This window comes from Mesoplodon bidens (genome assembly GCF_964165515.1).
Source record: "Mesoplodon bidens genome assembly, chromosome: 2".
NCBI classification, from domain to species: domain Eukaryota; kingdom Metazoa; phylum Chordata; class Mammalia; order Artiodactyla; family Ziphiidae; genus Mesoplodon; species Mesoplodon bidens.
Genome location: NC_138177.1, coordinates 102,143,605 through 102,160,705, shown reverse-complemented (window position 1 = coordinate 102,160,705; position 17,101 = coordinate 102,143,605). Strand labels below are relative to the sequence as shown.

At 40.0% G+C, this 17,101-nt stretch overlaps 1 protein-coding gene across 2 annotated transcripts in view; it reads left to right on the top strand.

Annotated features, from left to right (window-relative positions):
* LOC308611343 (TLC domain-containing protein 4-like) overlaps nucleotides 1-17,101 on the top strand; it is a 64,689-nt gene that overhangs the window by 7,817 nt on the left and 39,771 nt on the right. Inside the window, exons 2-3 of one of the 2 annotated variants that reach the window (XM_081223686.1) lie at nucleotides 12,801-12,829; nucleotides 13,210-13,375. In XM_081223686.1, the coding sequence (XP_081079812.1) occupies nucleotides 13,221-13,375 (155 nt within the window). In that variant the 5' untranslated portion in view covers nucleotides 12,801-12,829; nucleotides 13,210-13,220. The remainder of the gene's footprint in view (nucleotides 1-12,800; nucleotides 12,830-13,209; nucleotides 13,376-17,101) is intronic. The other variant, XM_081223685.1, reaches the window with a different exon arrangement.

The window sequence follows — 17,101 nt, the reverse complement described above, 5'->3', positions numbered from 1 at the left end:
GAGAAACCACTCTCAAAGTACCCCGGGTAGTGTTTTAAGTTGCTCTTAGGTAACAGGATAAAAGTCCACTTAGAGAATTTAGTAACTCCTTGGCTGTCTTCTCATTTAAGCCACCAAATTTCCCATTTGGATCATAGGTGTAGACAAGCTTCAGGGCCCCTAGGCCAAAGGTTAAAAGGAGGCGGATATGATCATATTGCTTAAGATACAGAATACCCTATCCCTGTGTGACTTGGTGCCATCGGAGAGATAGGTGTAACCTTTCCCCATTAGGAAATGTGTTAGGAAAGGGTGGTAATAATAAACGATATCCTTTATGGAGTGGTGTTTGGATCTATTGCCAAACGACAAACCACCCCAGCACCTTGTGGCTTAAGACAATTTCTCATGATTCTGTGGGTGGCTGGGCAGTTACTCTGCTGGTGATAGGCTCACTCGCTCATGTGTGTGCATTCAGCTGGGGGGTCAGCGGAGCTGGAAGGTCCAGGATGGCTTGCCACCATGGCTGGCAGTTGGTATTGAGTGTTGCCTGTCAGCTGGGCAGCCTCAGTTCTCCGTGTGGCCTCTCATCCTACAATAGGCTAGACAGGCTTCTTTACACGGCAGTTTCAGGGCAATGCTCTAAGAGGGGGAAAGGCAGATGCTGCAAGGTCTTTTGCTATGGGTGGTAGGATGGCAGTGTCACATTGCAAAGGAATGTGTGGTCATTAAATGATCTACAAGTGGCTGGATGTGCCAGGCACTGTGCTAGGTGTATTTAACTTGTCTCACTTAAGTCTTGCACCATTGGCGTTCTTATCTCCATTTTGTAGCACTTGCAGGTCAAGAGGTCATATTCCTCTTGTGCAAGACCACTTGATGAATACTGGGACTAGGACTGGGTTCTAGCTTGCTCTCTCTAGCCAAATGGAATTTGGCTTAAGAACTCAACAGGTGGGAGAAATTTGCTCAGTTGTTCTTCAGCCCCTCTAACCCATTTAATGCAGTCTCCTGTTTCCTGTCGGGAGCAAGCAAAAGAGAGAAATAGGGGGCAGGCAGGCAGAGCCCGGCCTCAGTCACTTCCTTGCATCCTGAGGACTTTCTCAGGGGTAATCAGATCGACAATTTGGAGGTGAGAAGACCTCCCTGTCTCCTTAGGTTCTGACTTCCTAGGTTGCTTGGCAGGTGTCCCAGTGATTCCTTTAAAAAAAGAACAAAACATAGTTGCCCTATTATAAATTGTGTTATTTTAAGTTTATAATTTAAAAAAACCATAGTTGCAAAAATCTTCCTCTGTCCAGCTTTTCCTTGATTTCGTAGTGTTGGCAGAAAGCCAAGAGATGTCCCCAGCCGAGAGGCTCCTTCTGTGATCCCTCCAGGAAAGGAAGAGCAGAAATATGGAAATAAGTACATCAGAAGCTGGTAGAGGTTGAATGCAGAACCTCTTGCCTCTTCCGGAGTCCCCCAGGTGATATGGTGTCGCCCGGTCCCTACTTCAGCTTCAGAGCCCCTCACTCACACGGACCCCGTCTGAGGCTCAGGGAGTGTGTTGTATTTGAAATGTTGAGTTCCTTAAAGATGGGCTCTCAAATTATATAAACTTCCAGCACCTTACTTTTTATTTGTGTCAGATACTGTATTAGTGTGACCTTCTAATTGCCATTGTCTCTGGCTTTAAGGCATTCTGGTTTATCCCAAATCCAGTGGCTGTGGTTGGAGCTCATAGGTTTAAAAAACAAAGACTTCTTTATGAAAGTTTTGAGTGCTAAGAAGCAACATTTACCAAGTAAATAAAATGTGCTGTCTGTGCTTTGAGCCTTAAGACCCTAGAAAATGAACTTTTTTTTTCTTTTTTTTGCCTGCCTTGGGTCTTTGTTGCTGCATGCGGGCTTCCTCTAGTTGCGGAGAGTGGGGCTACTGTTCGTTGTGGTGCGTGGGCTTCTTTCTCATTGCGCTGGCTTCTCTTGTTGCGGAGCACGGGCTCCAGGGCTCAGTAGTTGTGGCGCATGGGCTTCAGTAATTGTGGCACGCAGGCTCTAGAGCGCAGGCTCAGTAGTTGTGGCACACGGGCTTAGTTGCTCCGTGGCATGTGGGACCTTTCCGGACCAGGGATTGAACCCGTGTCCCCTGCATTGGCAGGCGGATTCTTAACCACTGCTCCACCAGGGAAGTCTGAAAATGAACTCTTGAATTTCCTAAGGGGAGAATTCTTCAGTGGGTTGGGAGCTGGGAAAGAAGGGCTTTTTTCATTATAGCCACACTTCTTGTTAGGCATTATAAAAACAAATTCCAAGCCAGGAGTCAGTGTAAAATGAAATAAAAAATTTTAAATAAGAACAACAAAAAAGTTGCCATGACAGATTAACTATATTAGATTTCATTTGATTTATTTTTAAGTTAATAGCTAGAACATGTAAAAAGTATCAGTAAATGTAAGCTAGGAGAATAAGAATAAAAGTTTTGTTAAGATTCTAATTAAAAATACCTATAATAGGAGGGAGAATTGATCAAGTGTGGTAGGCAATTAAGGCGAAACATTATTTCTTGAAAGAGCAGGAATTTTCAGGGAGGGTTTAAGGATATGGGATAACCCCTCACCCTTGTTTTGTCAGAACCTCTTGGTGGGGACCCTGGGCTATGTGAAAAATATATGTCAAGAAACCTTGGGCTTCCCTGGTGGCGCAGTGGTTGGGAGTCCGCCTGCCGATGCAGGGGACGTGGGTTCGTGCCCCAGTCTGGGAGGATCCCACATGCCGCGGAGCGGCTGGGCCCGTGAGCCATGGCCGCTGAGCCTGTGCGTCCGGAGCCTGTGCTCCGCAACGGGAGAGGCCACAGCAGTGAGAGGCCCGCATACCGAAAAAAAAAAAAAAAAGAAACCTTATACCCCCCACCCCCTGCCCAGGAAACAAACTATAGAAAGGAGACTATAGAATCTTCTTAACTGGTAGGAATAAGCAGAACATATACTGAGAAAATATTGTGTGATGCAGGAGGGGTTGGGGGAAGCTTTGGGATATGAACATTTTAAAACCACTGAATTAGAGATCAGAGATTCCTAGAAAGCATTTAGCATAGGATGTAAAGGGACAGGATTATGAGAGATAAAAGGGAAATCTTGTATGAGGAGATAGGTAGCAATATGAACTAACTGTCAAAACAGTTCTCTGAGTTGTGGTACAAGATGGGGCCACCCCAGAGCCCCTGAGTGAGGGTGTTTCTTGCTGTGGGTGGATGACTCTTACAGCCCGTTTGGGGAACAGAGTTCTCTCTTTCCTGTCCTAACACACTGTGATTGTAATTACTATGTAGAATTGTGGGGAAAATAAAGGCCAGTTAGAAATGACTATTTAACCTTAAATGTTTCATTCTTTGTTTTCATCAAACAATCGATAATCCAAAAAAATTGTTTCAGGAGAGTATCCATCAGCAAGGTCTGTAACAGGAGGAATCAAACAGTTTAACTTGAATTCTGTTATATGCTTTTGGAAGAGAAAGGGTTGAAAGTATGGGAAAAATATAAAGGACGCCCTTATTCAGAGTTTAGGATCTTAACTGACAGGGAAGAACCATGGAGAAATCTTTTCTATAGTAATGAGCAATTCCTTGTTGAATCTTAAGTAACATCATATCACCGAGAGAAGGAGTGTAACTTAATCATATTAATGTAGGGTTCCTTAGCCTTTCCTGGTTTAGACTTCATTTCTTTCCATTTGCTTCAGTTTAAAAAGCAGCACCATGAATATTGGAGGATTTATAGAAGTTAGGTTGACATTTATGCCCCTGGCTTCCTTTAGACTTCCACTCTAATGCTAATGGTTCTTGAACTTGATGCTCAGAAAAGAAAAAGAGGTGGAATTCTCCTAGCTTTTTTTCCTATAGCTCTCAATGCAGAATTAACAACAGCAATGAAAAATAAAAACGGTGACTGCAGTTAGCTGAAAACTTTGTACACATTTGATTAGATGCTTAAATTTTTACATGAATGAAAAGTCAAAAGTGGGTAGTATGATGAGTTATTCTTTACTAAGGGGTTTTAACGTCTCTGGTTAATTATTGACATTTCGTGAGCATTGAGAAAGATGATTGCAGTGTACCACTTGTATGAAAATGCAAATAAAACCAGAATGGGTGGGGAGCAGGTATTTTTCTGGTAGGGTTTTTGTTTGGTTTGGCAAATATCTCATTTTCTGTAGTCATGTGTTCATTTACAAATGATTTACAGTTTGCTAATAGAGACTTTTAAAAAACTTTTACGTGTTAGAGCTACTGACATGGTAGATAAGTTCAATAAATAAGTACATCTGTAACTGATAAGAGTATGAAAATACAGTGCAAATTACAGTTAAATATACACATGAAGCCTTTGAACAAATATCACACGTTGTAAGGAGTTTGGCATAGACAAACCAAATATCATACTGCTGTGGTCTGAATGTTTGTGACTCCCCCCCACCAAAATTCATGTGTTGAAATCCTAACCCTCGAAGTGGTGGTACTGGTAGGTGGGGCCTTTTTGGGTGATTAGATCATGAGGGTGGAGTCCCCATGAATGGGATTAGTGCTGTTGTAAAAGAGATGCCACAGAGCTTCCTCGCCCTTTCGGCCATATGAAGTCTGTGACTTGGAAGAGGGCCCTCACCCAGCCATGCTGGTACCCTGATCTCGAACTTCCAGCCTCCAGAACGATGGGCAATAAATTTATGATGTTTATAAGCCACTCAGTCTGTGGTATTGTGTTACAGCAGCACAAATGGACTAAGGCACACACTCAATATTATTTCATTTATAACATTGGTACTCTTAGCTTTTGGATATTTGGAGCTGAGAATCCTTTTGCAGTGAATATGTGTTCATACTATACCACTAGGGTTGTCAATTTAGAAAATTTTCCTTTCCAGTGTTCTGATTATACTGGTAAAATGAGGGACCTGTGACTGATCAGGTACTAGCAGAATGGAAAGCACCTGTGAGAATACGAATGTCTGTTGTTATCATTATTATATTTCATAGACATTTATTGAGCACATGCTGTGTGGCAGGCACTACGTTAGGTATGGGGACACCATGGTGGGGGGGAAATGTTTGTGTTTCCCACCCTCATGGGGCTCACATTCCACTGGGGGAAGGAGATGTTCATTTAAATTGCAGCTGTAAAGGAGAGGGGCATGATGCCATGTGAGCAGACCGGGGGGGATTGCTCCCAGAAGGCTTCCCTGAGGAAGTGATGATTGACCTGAGAGCTGAGGGGGCATGAGCGTTACAGTGGGGGATGGAGGGGCAGGGTGGGAGTCGGGGGATAGCTTAGGCAGAGGCCTTGTAGAGGGAGGGAACATGGCATCTTTAAGGGTCAGAAAGAAGGCCACATTAGCTGGGGTGCAGCAAGCAAGGGCAAGTGCCACTTGAGGCTGGGGAGAGCAGGGCCCTCATCAGAGGACTGGGCAACCAGTGAAGGTTTAATTTGGGGGTAGGTGAGGAGGTGACATGACCAGAGACAGCTTTTAGAGCCGATTCCCTTGGAGTCCTCCAGTCTGTTCTCCACACTAAGGAGACCAGTTTGGAGACAATTCAGAAAAGTGGTGGTAGCAGCTTGAGAAAAATGGATGTTTTTGAAAGCTGTTTATAAGAAGGGGAAGGATATGGTGGCTTAGTAGGAGGGTGCAGAAAGCAAGTTATCGGGGATGGCTCCTAGGTTTCTGGCTGTCAAATGGGGGATGTACAGTGGTACCATTCACAGAATGAAGAACCTGCAAGAGGACCAAGTTTAGAGATTAGGCCATGAGCTTGGTTTGAAATGTGTTTGAAATGCTATGTGGTGCTGACAGGTAGGCAGTTGGCCACACATGTCAGGAGCTCAGAGAGGAGACCTGGGATGGAGATTAAAACTTGAGATTTTTCTGCATGTAAGTGGTAACCGAAGCCACAGGTATAGGTGAAATCATACAGGAAACAAGTAGAAGAGAGTCTGGGACTGAGGCTTAGGGAGTTCTGTTACTCATTGTCTGGGCAGAAGAAGAAGTGTGGTGTCATGGAAACACAGAGAAGAAAGTGTTTCAAGGAGAAAGTGGTCAGTGGCGTCTAATGTTGCTGAGATGTCAGGTGACACGAAGGCCACACATAGAAGTCATTGCTGACGTTAGCAATAGCTATTTCAGGGGAGCGACGAGGGTGGGGACAGGAATGGAGTGGGCTGAAGAGTGAGAGACCTGAGAAATGATGACAATACGGAAAAACCATTCTAGAACTTTGTCCTTAAAGGCGGGGGGGAGAGAGAGAGGGCAAGAGCCTATACTGGAAAAGAGATATAAAATTGAAGAAGAGGTGGTGGGTCTGTTGATTTTTGTTTTTACTGGGAACTTGAGCCTGTTTAAAAGCCAATAGAAACGTCTAGTTGAAGAGAGAATAAAAGATAATGGGGAAGAAAAGTTTCCCAAGAAGGCCAGAGAGGATGGCTCCAAAGTGCACAGGTTAGGTTGTCTCAAGATGGGAGGACAGGTGGGTAGTTTGAATGGTTGATAGTATGATATTGAGATTTTTCATATGTTGTCTTCTATTTTTTGTGAAGTAGGATGGGGGTTATCTGTTGAGAGTGGGGGTGGATGGTTGGAAGTTTGAAAAGAGCAGGGGCAACTTGGAAATTTAATTGTGGAGTGTGAAAGGATTGGTTGGCGAGGGCAATGTGTTAGGAGTGCAGGGCAGAGTTGAGAGCTGTTTGATCCCTCTGTAATTTCACACTCACCAGTATATGACTGGTATAAACTTTGGTATATGGCGTTTTCCAACAGTGCTCCGACTGTGTTTGCCTTGTCACTGAGTAAATTGTTGGACATATCCTTTGTTGGAGTTTCACCGGCTCTTGGCAGTGGAAAGGGGATGTGGGGTGTTAGAAAGACTGTTCTTGAAATGATGTGCTCTAGGATCTAAGCTGATTAAAGAGGGAAGTAAAAAGAGCAAAGGGCTACTGAATTGAGGAAAAGCTGAGAGGCCAATGTAACTTGAGAATGTCGTAATACTGAGCACACTTGAAGGAAAGGTCAACAAGGAGAATTCTAGAAATGTTATTTTGGAGGCAGAAAAAAGATGGGTAAGGGACAGCAAAGGTCCATGAATGGTTGAGGTGGCATGGAAGGGGTACCATCCCAGATGAAGATTAAGGGACTGAGTTGTTAAGGAAACCTGGGCCTTCTACATATATAGGAAGTCATTCAGGATAATGGCAGGGCTTGAGGACCATAAGTGAACCAGGACCAAAGTCTTTGAATGGGAGGAAATGTTCAGGAGGTTGGAATATCATATCAGTGAGAAGAGGGAGAAGGTGGTATAACTGAATAGCAGGACCAAAACACCCTGCGTGTTTATAGGAGGTGAGGGAAGGGAGGAGTAAGCCCTGAAGGGAACCATGAGAACAAAGAGGCTATAGGGCCACTCCTGGTACTGAAGGATGAGGGCCTAGGCAGCCACTAGCTGAGAGGTTGCAGAAGAAGAGGGGTGTCTTCAGAGCAGGCTGAGGAGAGGCCAAGCATAGAGCATTGTTTTCTGGGTGTGAAGCCCAGTCCCAGGGGACCAGTGGAAGCATTTGGGAGGTAGAGGGGGTGATGGGCTGGGTCAGGTGGCTGGGAAGGAACGTTGGAGCATGACAGGGATAGTCCAGTGATGGAGGCTAGATCTCTGCAGTGGGGCTGCCTACATTTTGAGTGTTGACTAATGTAAAGGGGATGAGTTAGAGGCATAGGGCCTAGTGGCCAGAGAATGGTCTTGTTTCCCTGGGCTGGAGTGACGACAGGCCCAGAAATTGCATGTCTTGCATGCTGCTGGAGGTGGTCGATGGTGGAAGGAGAAACAGTACTCCCGAGTGTGCACCGCACGCCAACTACTGTTCTAACCGCCCAGCGTTCTGTGGTTTATTCCCCATGTCAGATTAGTACTGTCGTTATCTCCATTTTCCAGATGAAGAAACCAAGGTGCAGGTAAGGCAAGGCAAGTTACTTGCCCCAGGTCACACAGTGAACAAGTGGTGGAACTGAGGTTCAAACTCAAGACTGTAACAGAGCCTGTGTACTTCCCAACATGTCATACGTACTTACTATTTTCTTACACGCGTAACTTTGATTTTGTAAAACATAAGTGATAGACTGTTGAAAAGCTAATGTAGTATTTAATACAAAATTATCTTTTTAGATGCCACAATTAAGTTCAGTCCTAGAATCCCAGAATCTTACTTTGCAAGTGCTCTAAAGGTCAGACCAGCGCCCAACCCCTTTGCAGACCAACCCTCCTTGTGGTCATTTTACCACTTCCGTGACAGATGCTTGGGCACTTCTAAATTGTTAGAAGGGTCTTCCTTAAATTAAGCTGAGCTCTTCCCTTTCTGTAATTTTTGCCCATTTGGGCCATTTAGAGTGGTGCAGAGTAAGTTCCCTCTTTCACTTTTCCACATGACTGTTCTTTAGATGACCGAAGAATGCCCTTCAGTCCTCTCTAAGTAATCTTGTTCCCAAGCTGACATTACTCAGCCCTTCAACTCTTCATGATATGATATGGTTTCTAAAAATCACCATCTTAGTTACACTGCTGTAAAGGTACTTTGACATGTGAGTAATTCAGAGTAAAATGGGACTGATACGTGTCTTGATCTATACTCTCTGATTGTAAGTGGTTCTGAGGTTTGTTTTTTGTTATTAGTATCTTCATTACATTATTATTTCTTGTTGGTTTGTGTAAATTAAAATGCTAATATTACGTGTGTGTGTGTGCGCACGCGCGCGCGTGCGTGTGTTATATAGCTATTATGCTAAGTCCTATACTTGGGTATTGCCTTTTAAAAATTTATTCAGGTTTTTATCTTTCTGATTGGGATTCATTATTTCAGCTTCTGAAGATCATTTTGAAACCTGATTCTGTTAACTGATTATATTAGCTATCTTTCCCAGCTCTGTGTTATATGCAGATTGAGTAAACATATAAATATTTGTAAAAATATTACTGAAAGGGGCTTCCCTGGTGGCGCAGTGGATAAGAATCCACCTGCCAATGCAGGGGACACAGGTTCGATCCCTGGTCTGGGATGATCCCACATGCCACAGAGCAACTAAGCCCGTGTACCACAACTACTGAAGCCCATGTGCCTAGAGCCCGTGCACCGCAACGAAGAGTAGCCCCTGCTCTCTGCAACCAGAGAAAACCCGTACACAGCAACAAAGACCCAATGCAGGGAAAAATAAATAAACTATATATATATATATATATATTACTGAAAGAGACCAAAAAGAGAGAACCTTATGGGATATCGCAGGAGATATTTCTCAAGTCTCTTTCAGATCATTGATCTAAATGCTGGTTCTAGTTTTTCAGCTAACTCTAGATTTACCTAATTTTGTTATCCAGCCACATTTCTTTGTGTAATTAAAAGGATCTCATGAGAAACTTTCAGAACTTTCCTGGAATCAAGTTGTTCTTCATTTGGTATTCTTCGGTCTACAAAGATTTGGCAGTCAGTTAATTATGTGAGTAGGAAATAGGAAGGAGACCAGGATGACTGAGCTGTTATAGATTAAAGGTGAGGAGGTGTTTGCGGGTGATAGTGTCATCCTCTGAGATATGGAACCCTGAGGGGAGGACTGGTTTGGGGTTAAGTTCAGCTTGGGTCACGTAGAGCGTGTGGGCCTCCAGGATGCCCTTATGGAGCCATCCAGAGGGTAGCTGACCATCCAGGACTGGTACATTGGGAGATGGTGGGGTTTGGTTGCATACAATGTAAACCATGTTGAATGTGTGGGGCATACACCCCAGCAGAGCCAATAATGTACAGAGAAAAATTCTGGATTGGGGCGAGGGGAGGTAGTAAACATTGCCATCATCAGGAGTTTATGCTTGATGGCCTCCATTTTTTGGTGAAATGGGAAGAAACCTCATCTACTGTAAGACAGGGAGAACTGGAGATTTGAGATCAATGAGTATTTGGAGTCAATGTGGGAAAAAGGAAAAGGATGGGAAAAGGACTGCTAAGCATGTGTAGGGCATTCTTCCTAGCTCCCCCTTCCCTGCTGCCCTTAAAGACAACCACATAAGACTTCTTCCCCCTGTATTTAAGGATTTTTACTGCTAATCAGTACAGCAGTGGTTCTTCCCTGGAAGTTGTATCAGAACGTGAAGGTTGTGTATGTGTATTGATGATTGGAGGTGACATTGGTGATTCCAACGCACTCCCTAAGGAATCCCTTGTGCTACAAGGAGATAATGAACATGGGGAAATGAGAGTAAAGGTTGTATTCCCAGGTCGGTATTTCTAGAGTCACCTGGCGGAACTGAATCTTTAGGCGTTTCAGCCTTAAAGCATCTTGTTGGGATTTTAATAGATGAGAAGATGTTCTCTTGGTTTAGCTTGAGTACCTTCAGATATCTCCTCGCTGTTTATATGTCTTCTCTGCTGGGTATTTATTCCCGGGAAAGCAGGGAGTGCCCCCCTTAGCACCATGAATTTACCACTTTATGTGGGGGTGATCAGTTTCTTGCTTCCCTACTGGCCCATGAGCATGTCTCCCATTTTGTATTCTGAGTCCCAGCACAGTGCCTGGTATGTGGTGGACTCATGACAGGTATTGGGTGAACTGTTGGCGGAAGTAAAGACTGAATCAGCCTGGCTGGGCTGTTCCCAGTGGTCCTGCTTCTGGGAGTCCTCCTGGAGAAGGGCCCTCACAAGCTGGTGGTTGAGAGGCATCCTTCAAACCTTTTCATGGTTTTCTCTACCAAGAAACCAACTTGAATTAAAGTTTATGGAAACCATCTTGTGGGGAAAAGTACAAACATCCTTTGTATTCAGGAAGCCTTTGGAAGAGTTTCTTTGGTGTCCATAATTCCTGTGAATCAGGATGGGCTAATTAAATTTCATGTCTAGACACTCACCTTGTAAATTGGCACAGAAATATTTCCCACTTCTGTTCTAGCTGCTGTGTTCTAGGATAGTATCCAAGCCTTCTGCCAGCTACTAGCCATATGTAGAGGTGTATGAACCAAGTCTAATACTTTTCTACTTTTACAGTGTATTCCTCTACTTAATAATCACTAAACTCTAAAAGGCCCTTAATCTGTGTCAGTAATGAGCATTATTTGGTTTTATCCATTTTCACCATTTTCTTGCCTGATTCAGTGAATGAACAGGGGCAGTTGCTTCCTACCAGAAGCTTTGGTTTTCTGGGAAATTTTTTTTTAATTCCTTAGATTAGTCCCTGACTTGGCATGAGTGATGAAGCAAGCAGCTGTTTAATAAGAAGCAAAGCTGGGAGTAGAACAATTTAATTAGCTTCTGTCTGTTGAGCCTTTAATGGAAGCCATAACTTGAGTATGTGGAGCTTTTTAGTTTTAAATGGAACATTTTTGCAAAGGGAGATTCTCCACATGTACCCCCCAAACTCTAGTTAACTGAAAGTCTGTTGAAAATATAAGATACCCAGTATAACAAAGACTTAATAAAAACTAAATTTTTTTAGGAATGAGGAATTTAATAGTGAATTGTTTGATTTTTTAATGTATTGCTTAAATTAACAATTCATAAAATGGATAATGTTGCATGACACATACTATGTTTTATAACATAACTTTTAGCAAACATTCATGAAATAAATACTCATTGTATACATTGAATTTTAACTGAGGTAAATAAGCAGCTCTTGCCTAGCCACCCTCCATAACCTCCAGGAAACACACAGAACCCTTCAGGACAAATCATCCTCACATTTAAGATTAGATTCTCCACTCACTACTGGTTACTGGTTTCATTGTCTTTGTTTAGCTGCCCACCTGGCATGCAGATCCTTATTTGCTTCATCTTAGAAAAACATTTTCCTTTTTACATCTCACTTAGCAAATTACAGTGATGTTTAATTTATGTATAAAACTTACTTTTATGTATTATTTTGTTAATATTAAACCTAGGTTAAAAGACCAAGATAGGTTAAAATTAAATTTTGTAATGCCCAATAAACACATGTTGAATTAAAAACAATTAAATGAGCAATAAAGTTAATGGAATCTCACAGAGAAGAATTGTGATATCAATATTTTTACTGTGCACACACACCAGAAAAAAAGAATGAGGAAAGAATTCATTACAGACACATGAATTCTGTCAGAAGAGGCCCTGTGGGAGACTGATTCTTATTATGATATCCTGGTTGGAAGGGAATGAAGTGGGGTTATTGCTAGTGCAGTCAATGATGTGTTTTTTCTCTAGTGAATTAACTTCAGTAGGTGACTTTATTTCTTCACATTAGGCAGCTGGAAATATGTATTGATTCATTTCCTTTTCATTTGAGGGTCAGCTCTATCAAAGATGGAGCCGTAGAAATGCTGTATTTGCTGGATATGAGCAAATGCTTCAGTGTCTTTTTTTTTTTTTGGTCTGAATGTTCCTAAGATTTTTAGGAGCCAGATAAAGTTTAGCTCAATGAGATAGAAAACATACTTTGAATGTGTGTATATGCATATTACCATTCTTTGCGCTAACTCTATCCTTAAAACTTGGAGCTCTTTTATAAAAATGTTTTCTTTTAGAGATAAAAAGCCATGGAGGATTTTTGGTTCAAGGATATGTGTGATTACAAAATATTTTTTTAAAAGTTAAATACTAACTTAAGCAGTAACAGTGGTATGATTATTTTCCAAGATAGTATTATTCTTCTTAAACTTTAAATGTTTGTCACACTGTACAATTATTTTTTTCTTATATAATTGGTTTTTGTTTTGCTATAGCAGATAATGTTAGTTCTATTCTTATTTTGGCTTAATTGTTTCTTAGAAATTATCTAACCAGCTTTCTTATTTTATAGATGAGAAAATTGAGGCATAGAGAAATCAGGTGATTTGTCCTTAGTTTAATTAAAAATATTATTAAAAGAATACCTTCAGTTATAGTACTTGAAATTCCCTCTTAATGGTAAACTCTAGACTTAGGTAATTTTGAGTATCATGATGTTAAATTTGTCTCCTGACATTTATCATATTGAAATCTTTAAGATAATAGATCTTCCCCTCTTTTATTTTAAGTACAAATATAAGATACATGACAAATAGCTGGTAAAGGCTTAAAATTCACATAGTTTCCTTGTATTCTTACATTTGTGCTAAATTAAAATAAATCACTAAAAATACAACCACATACTCTTTTAAAATTAAAAATTAATTTAGGTGTATTATGAGCAATTTAAAGGATTTTATAGCCAACATTTCTCTTAACAGGTTGAAGAAATATGGATACCAACACCATATTGGTCATCAGCGCTGGTTTTACCAGCTTTTTCACCTTTCAGCTTCTTTTCCACTTTGTAAGTTATTGGTTTTCAGCAAAAGTTTCTCCAGGTTTTAATAATCTCAACTTCGAAAAGAAGATTGAATGGAACTCAAGGTAAAGCATACGAAAATGTAAATGACTGATTAAAAAAAACCCTAGTCTTATGAAATAAAATTATGCATTTAAAATATTTCCAAAAAGTCCTTTTCATTTAGGATCTAACAAAATCTTAGGTCAAATTTTTTTATTTGACATTAGGAATAAAAGGAAAGACAAGTTGATAGATCTCATACAAGAAAAAATTTTCAATTCTTATTCTGAAAGATGTTAGGAAAAATTTATTTAACTGTCTAGGGAAGTGTTAAGTAGACTCTGGCGGATTGTGGTGGAAGGCACTGTTTTGCATTCTCCTGTGAAATATTTATGATAACAAACACATGTTCTTTGGAAATGGTAACAGAAGTAACATTAGTTGGGGCTGTGAGTAGCCTATATATAGTATCGGGCTGGCTTAGCCCAACCTAGGACAGTTAAACACTACACACCAAAGAACCTGGTGCACAGTTAGCACATCTGTCTCTCTTTTAATGAACTTTTCATTTTAGTTCATAGCCCTCCAGAATCTGTTCTTTTGTTATGTAATTCTAAAGTAAAAATTGCTTTTTAGATCTTTTAAACAAAAAAGTAAATGGAAAACGAATAAGACATCTAAGGATATAGAAACTTGCCAGAGTTTTAATTACTTGGTTTGCTAATTTTTTGTGTATGTGCAACTCATTAATCTCTCACAAGGTTTCAAACACAGATGGACTCTGATGACTGCTTCACTTGCTTTAGAGCATTTCAGATGCCCAAACACCTCTGTGCATTTGCAAACCTCAGTGAATTAGAGCAGCTATGGGATACTGTTTATTGTTGAAGTTAATGCTAACTATAAAATGAACTCAGCAGACCTCCAAAATTGCTATAATTATTTTTTCATTGAAATTTCCTTTTAGAATTAAAAACTTCTGCCAAAGTCTATTTATTTGAGAGAGGTCATATGTGACCTGAAATGCCCTATCTGTTTGAGCCAAATTGTTTTACAGGCATTCACTTTTATAACTCAGACTGTGAAGAAGACTAGTTGTTTTCTTCTGCACCTTACACTGATTTGTCTGGTTCATACATGTTATATATAGCTCTTCTCCCCAAGAGTGAGAATTATTTCTCCACATATTTTTGAAAAATAAGAGATATGATTCTTTTGTCTAAATAATAGCACAAAAGTATCGTTCAAATGTGGGATACAAAAGATACTAACCATTATTTTGTAAAACCATTTCTAACATAAAGATAGAATAGTTGCGAAAGAGAAGGAAAGGGATATGGAGGGGGACATAACATTTTCTGTGACTAAATTTTGAACTATTTCCATTTCAACATGGTTAAGGTAGGTAAAGGCATTTGAATCTTGGTGAGCCGTAAGCCAAAGAAACAGGGAGGGTACAGATAGATTGAAGCAAAGGTAAAAATGAAATGAAATGAAATGATGCAATTAAGAAATACTTTGCATTATTCAGTCTTATTATCACTGCCATTCTATGAGACATGGAATCACCATTTGGGAAACTGAGTTCCCATTTGAAAAAGGAGTCTGGGATTATATGATTCATTACGCTATTCAAATACTATTATGCTATGCTATTCTCTCTTAAATTTACTCCTGTTTCCCATTCCAGCTTGGTTTACATGGGACTTAAACTATGAGATGGAGAGTGCAAAGAAGGAAAAACAGTTGGCTGCTTTTTGACTACACATATATGTCTTGAAATCCAGATTCCAGTCTTAAAACAGATCAACGCAACCCACATAATTCTCTCTAGTAATCAGGAAAGAGTCTCTGAACGATGAGTGGCCCAAATCATCTAGTAGTAAAAGGACAGAAGGCAGAAAAGCTCTCCAGATAATTCACACCTGAGAGTAACAGTTGAGTTAATTATAAGTGAGAAAATCTTATACTTAATTGTTACTTTTCCTACAAACATACATACTTATAGATGTTATTAATATTATATAATTAAATAAATTTTTTATTTCCACTTGCTTTCCTATGGCATGGAAAGTCCTGTTGTGCTGAAATATTCCTAATTTTTAAATCTGTTTCTTCAAAATATAACTCTTTTGTCTGATTGAGCTATGTAATTTCTGTTGGTAATACTCATACTACTTGCGAGTGATTACATCAGTAATTTTAAAGTGCTATTCTAAAATTGTCATTACTTCCTTAAAAAAAAAGAAACGCACAAACATTCCTTTTTAACCTTCTTTAAACAAAATTGAAATATTTTATCTTGGTGTTTTTCTTAAGACCCTGAGGAATCTACATTTTGCTTTGCCAGGAATCTGATTTTAAAGAATGAAATATGAAATTTTTACTAACAGAAGTTTCTGAACGTATAGACTTTTAATACAGAATAGCATGTAAGCACAGTGTGTTTGTTTCTCCTGTTCATTATAGTGGGAGCTATTTGATCCAAGTAACATGTAACTTTTCTCTCGTGAATTATATGCCATTTCCATCAGCTGAAGGCTTGTAATTCTTCCCTTTTACCATATAACATCTCAACAGAGTAGGGAATTTGAGGCCTGAGTATCAGGAACAAAAATTCAGATTTTTTTCAAAAGGAAACTTTTTGATAGAAGGTTACTAAGCCAACAGGTTAGTAAAAGGTTATGCTTTTTCCTTTAATAGAATTTTTGAATGGCAACAGAAAGCTGTTTGTCTGATTATTTAGATGGCATGTTTTATTTGAGATCAAGGAACTTACATTTTTATCTTGCTATGTTCAAATGGAACACAGGTGTGCTTGGCGTGAAAATTCCAGACTTGTAAACCAGGTTAATTGCGCTAATTATCACACTTCAGAATGTATTTTGGTATTACAAAGGACTCAGTGCCTTTAAATCAGTGAGACTCTTTGAGCATTTAAAATATGATTTGATTTAATTTGATATGTTTACTTAGGACCACATCGTATATTAGATCAGGTATATTGATTTTTCAAGTTACAATGAGATTTTAAAATATCAAACTTTGTATTGGTTGATATATTTCACTTTTAAAGATTTGGGTCATATTGTAGAGAGATTCATTGCATACCAATTAATTTCTAAAGAGAAAACTTTGCTATTCCTCTCATCCTTTATTCTAATGAAGAGAAGAGAAACTTCATTACTCATAAACTTTTTCATTATGTGAGTAAGCATATAGTATCCTGTATACAGTTCTTTAAGTAGGATATCATAGAACTTGCATATTGGTTAAGTCATTAAATTTTTAGCAAGATATGTTCATAGAAACTGATGTTTTTCAACTAAAAGTTATTCCTTCTATAAAGAAAATGCTACGTAGATCATGTGAACATTTTGTTTCACTTGGGCATTTCTTTTAAAAACAGATTTTTTCTGAATAAATTCATGGTCCTCCATTTTTCTATTTAGAAGTGATTTCATAATAATGATGAGACACTAATAATAGCCACCTTAGCTTTCTCACAGATTTGTTACAAGAATCAAGTACAATAATGTGTGTATTAAAACTGAAATTTCCAGGGCTTCCCTGGTGGTGCAGTGGTTGAGAGTCCACCTGCCGATGCAAGGGACACGGGTTCGTGCCCCGGTCCGGGAAGATCTCACATGCCGCGGAGCGGCTGGGCCCGTGAGCCATGGCCGCTGAGCCTGCATGTCCGGAGCCTGTGCTCCAGAGCGGGAGAGGCCACAACAGTGAGAGGCCCGCGTACCGCAAAACAAACAAACAAACAAACAAAAAACCTGAAATTTCCAAGGGAATACATTTTC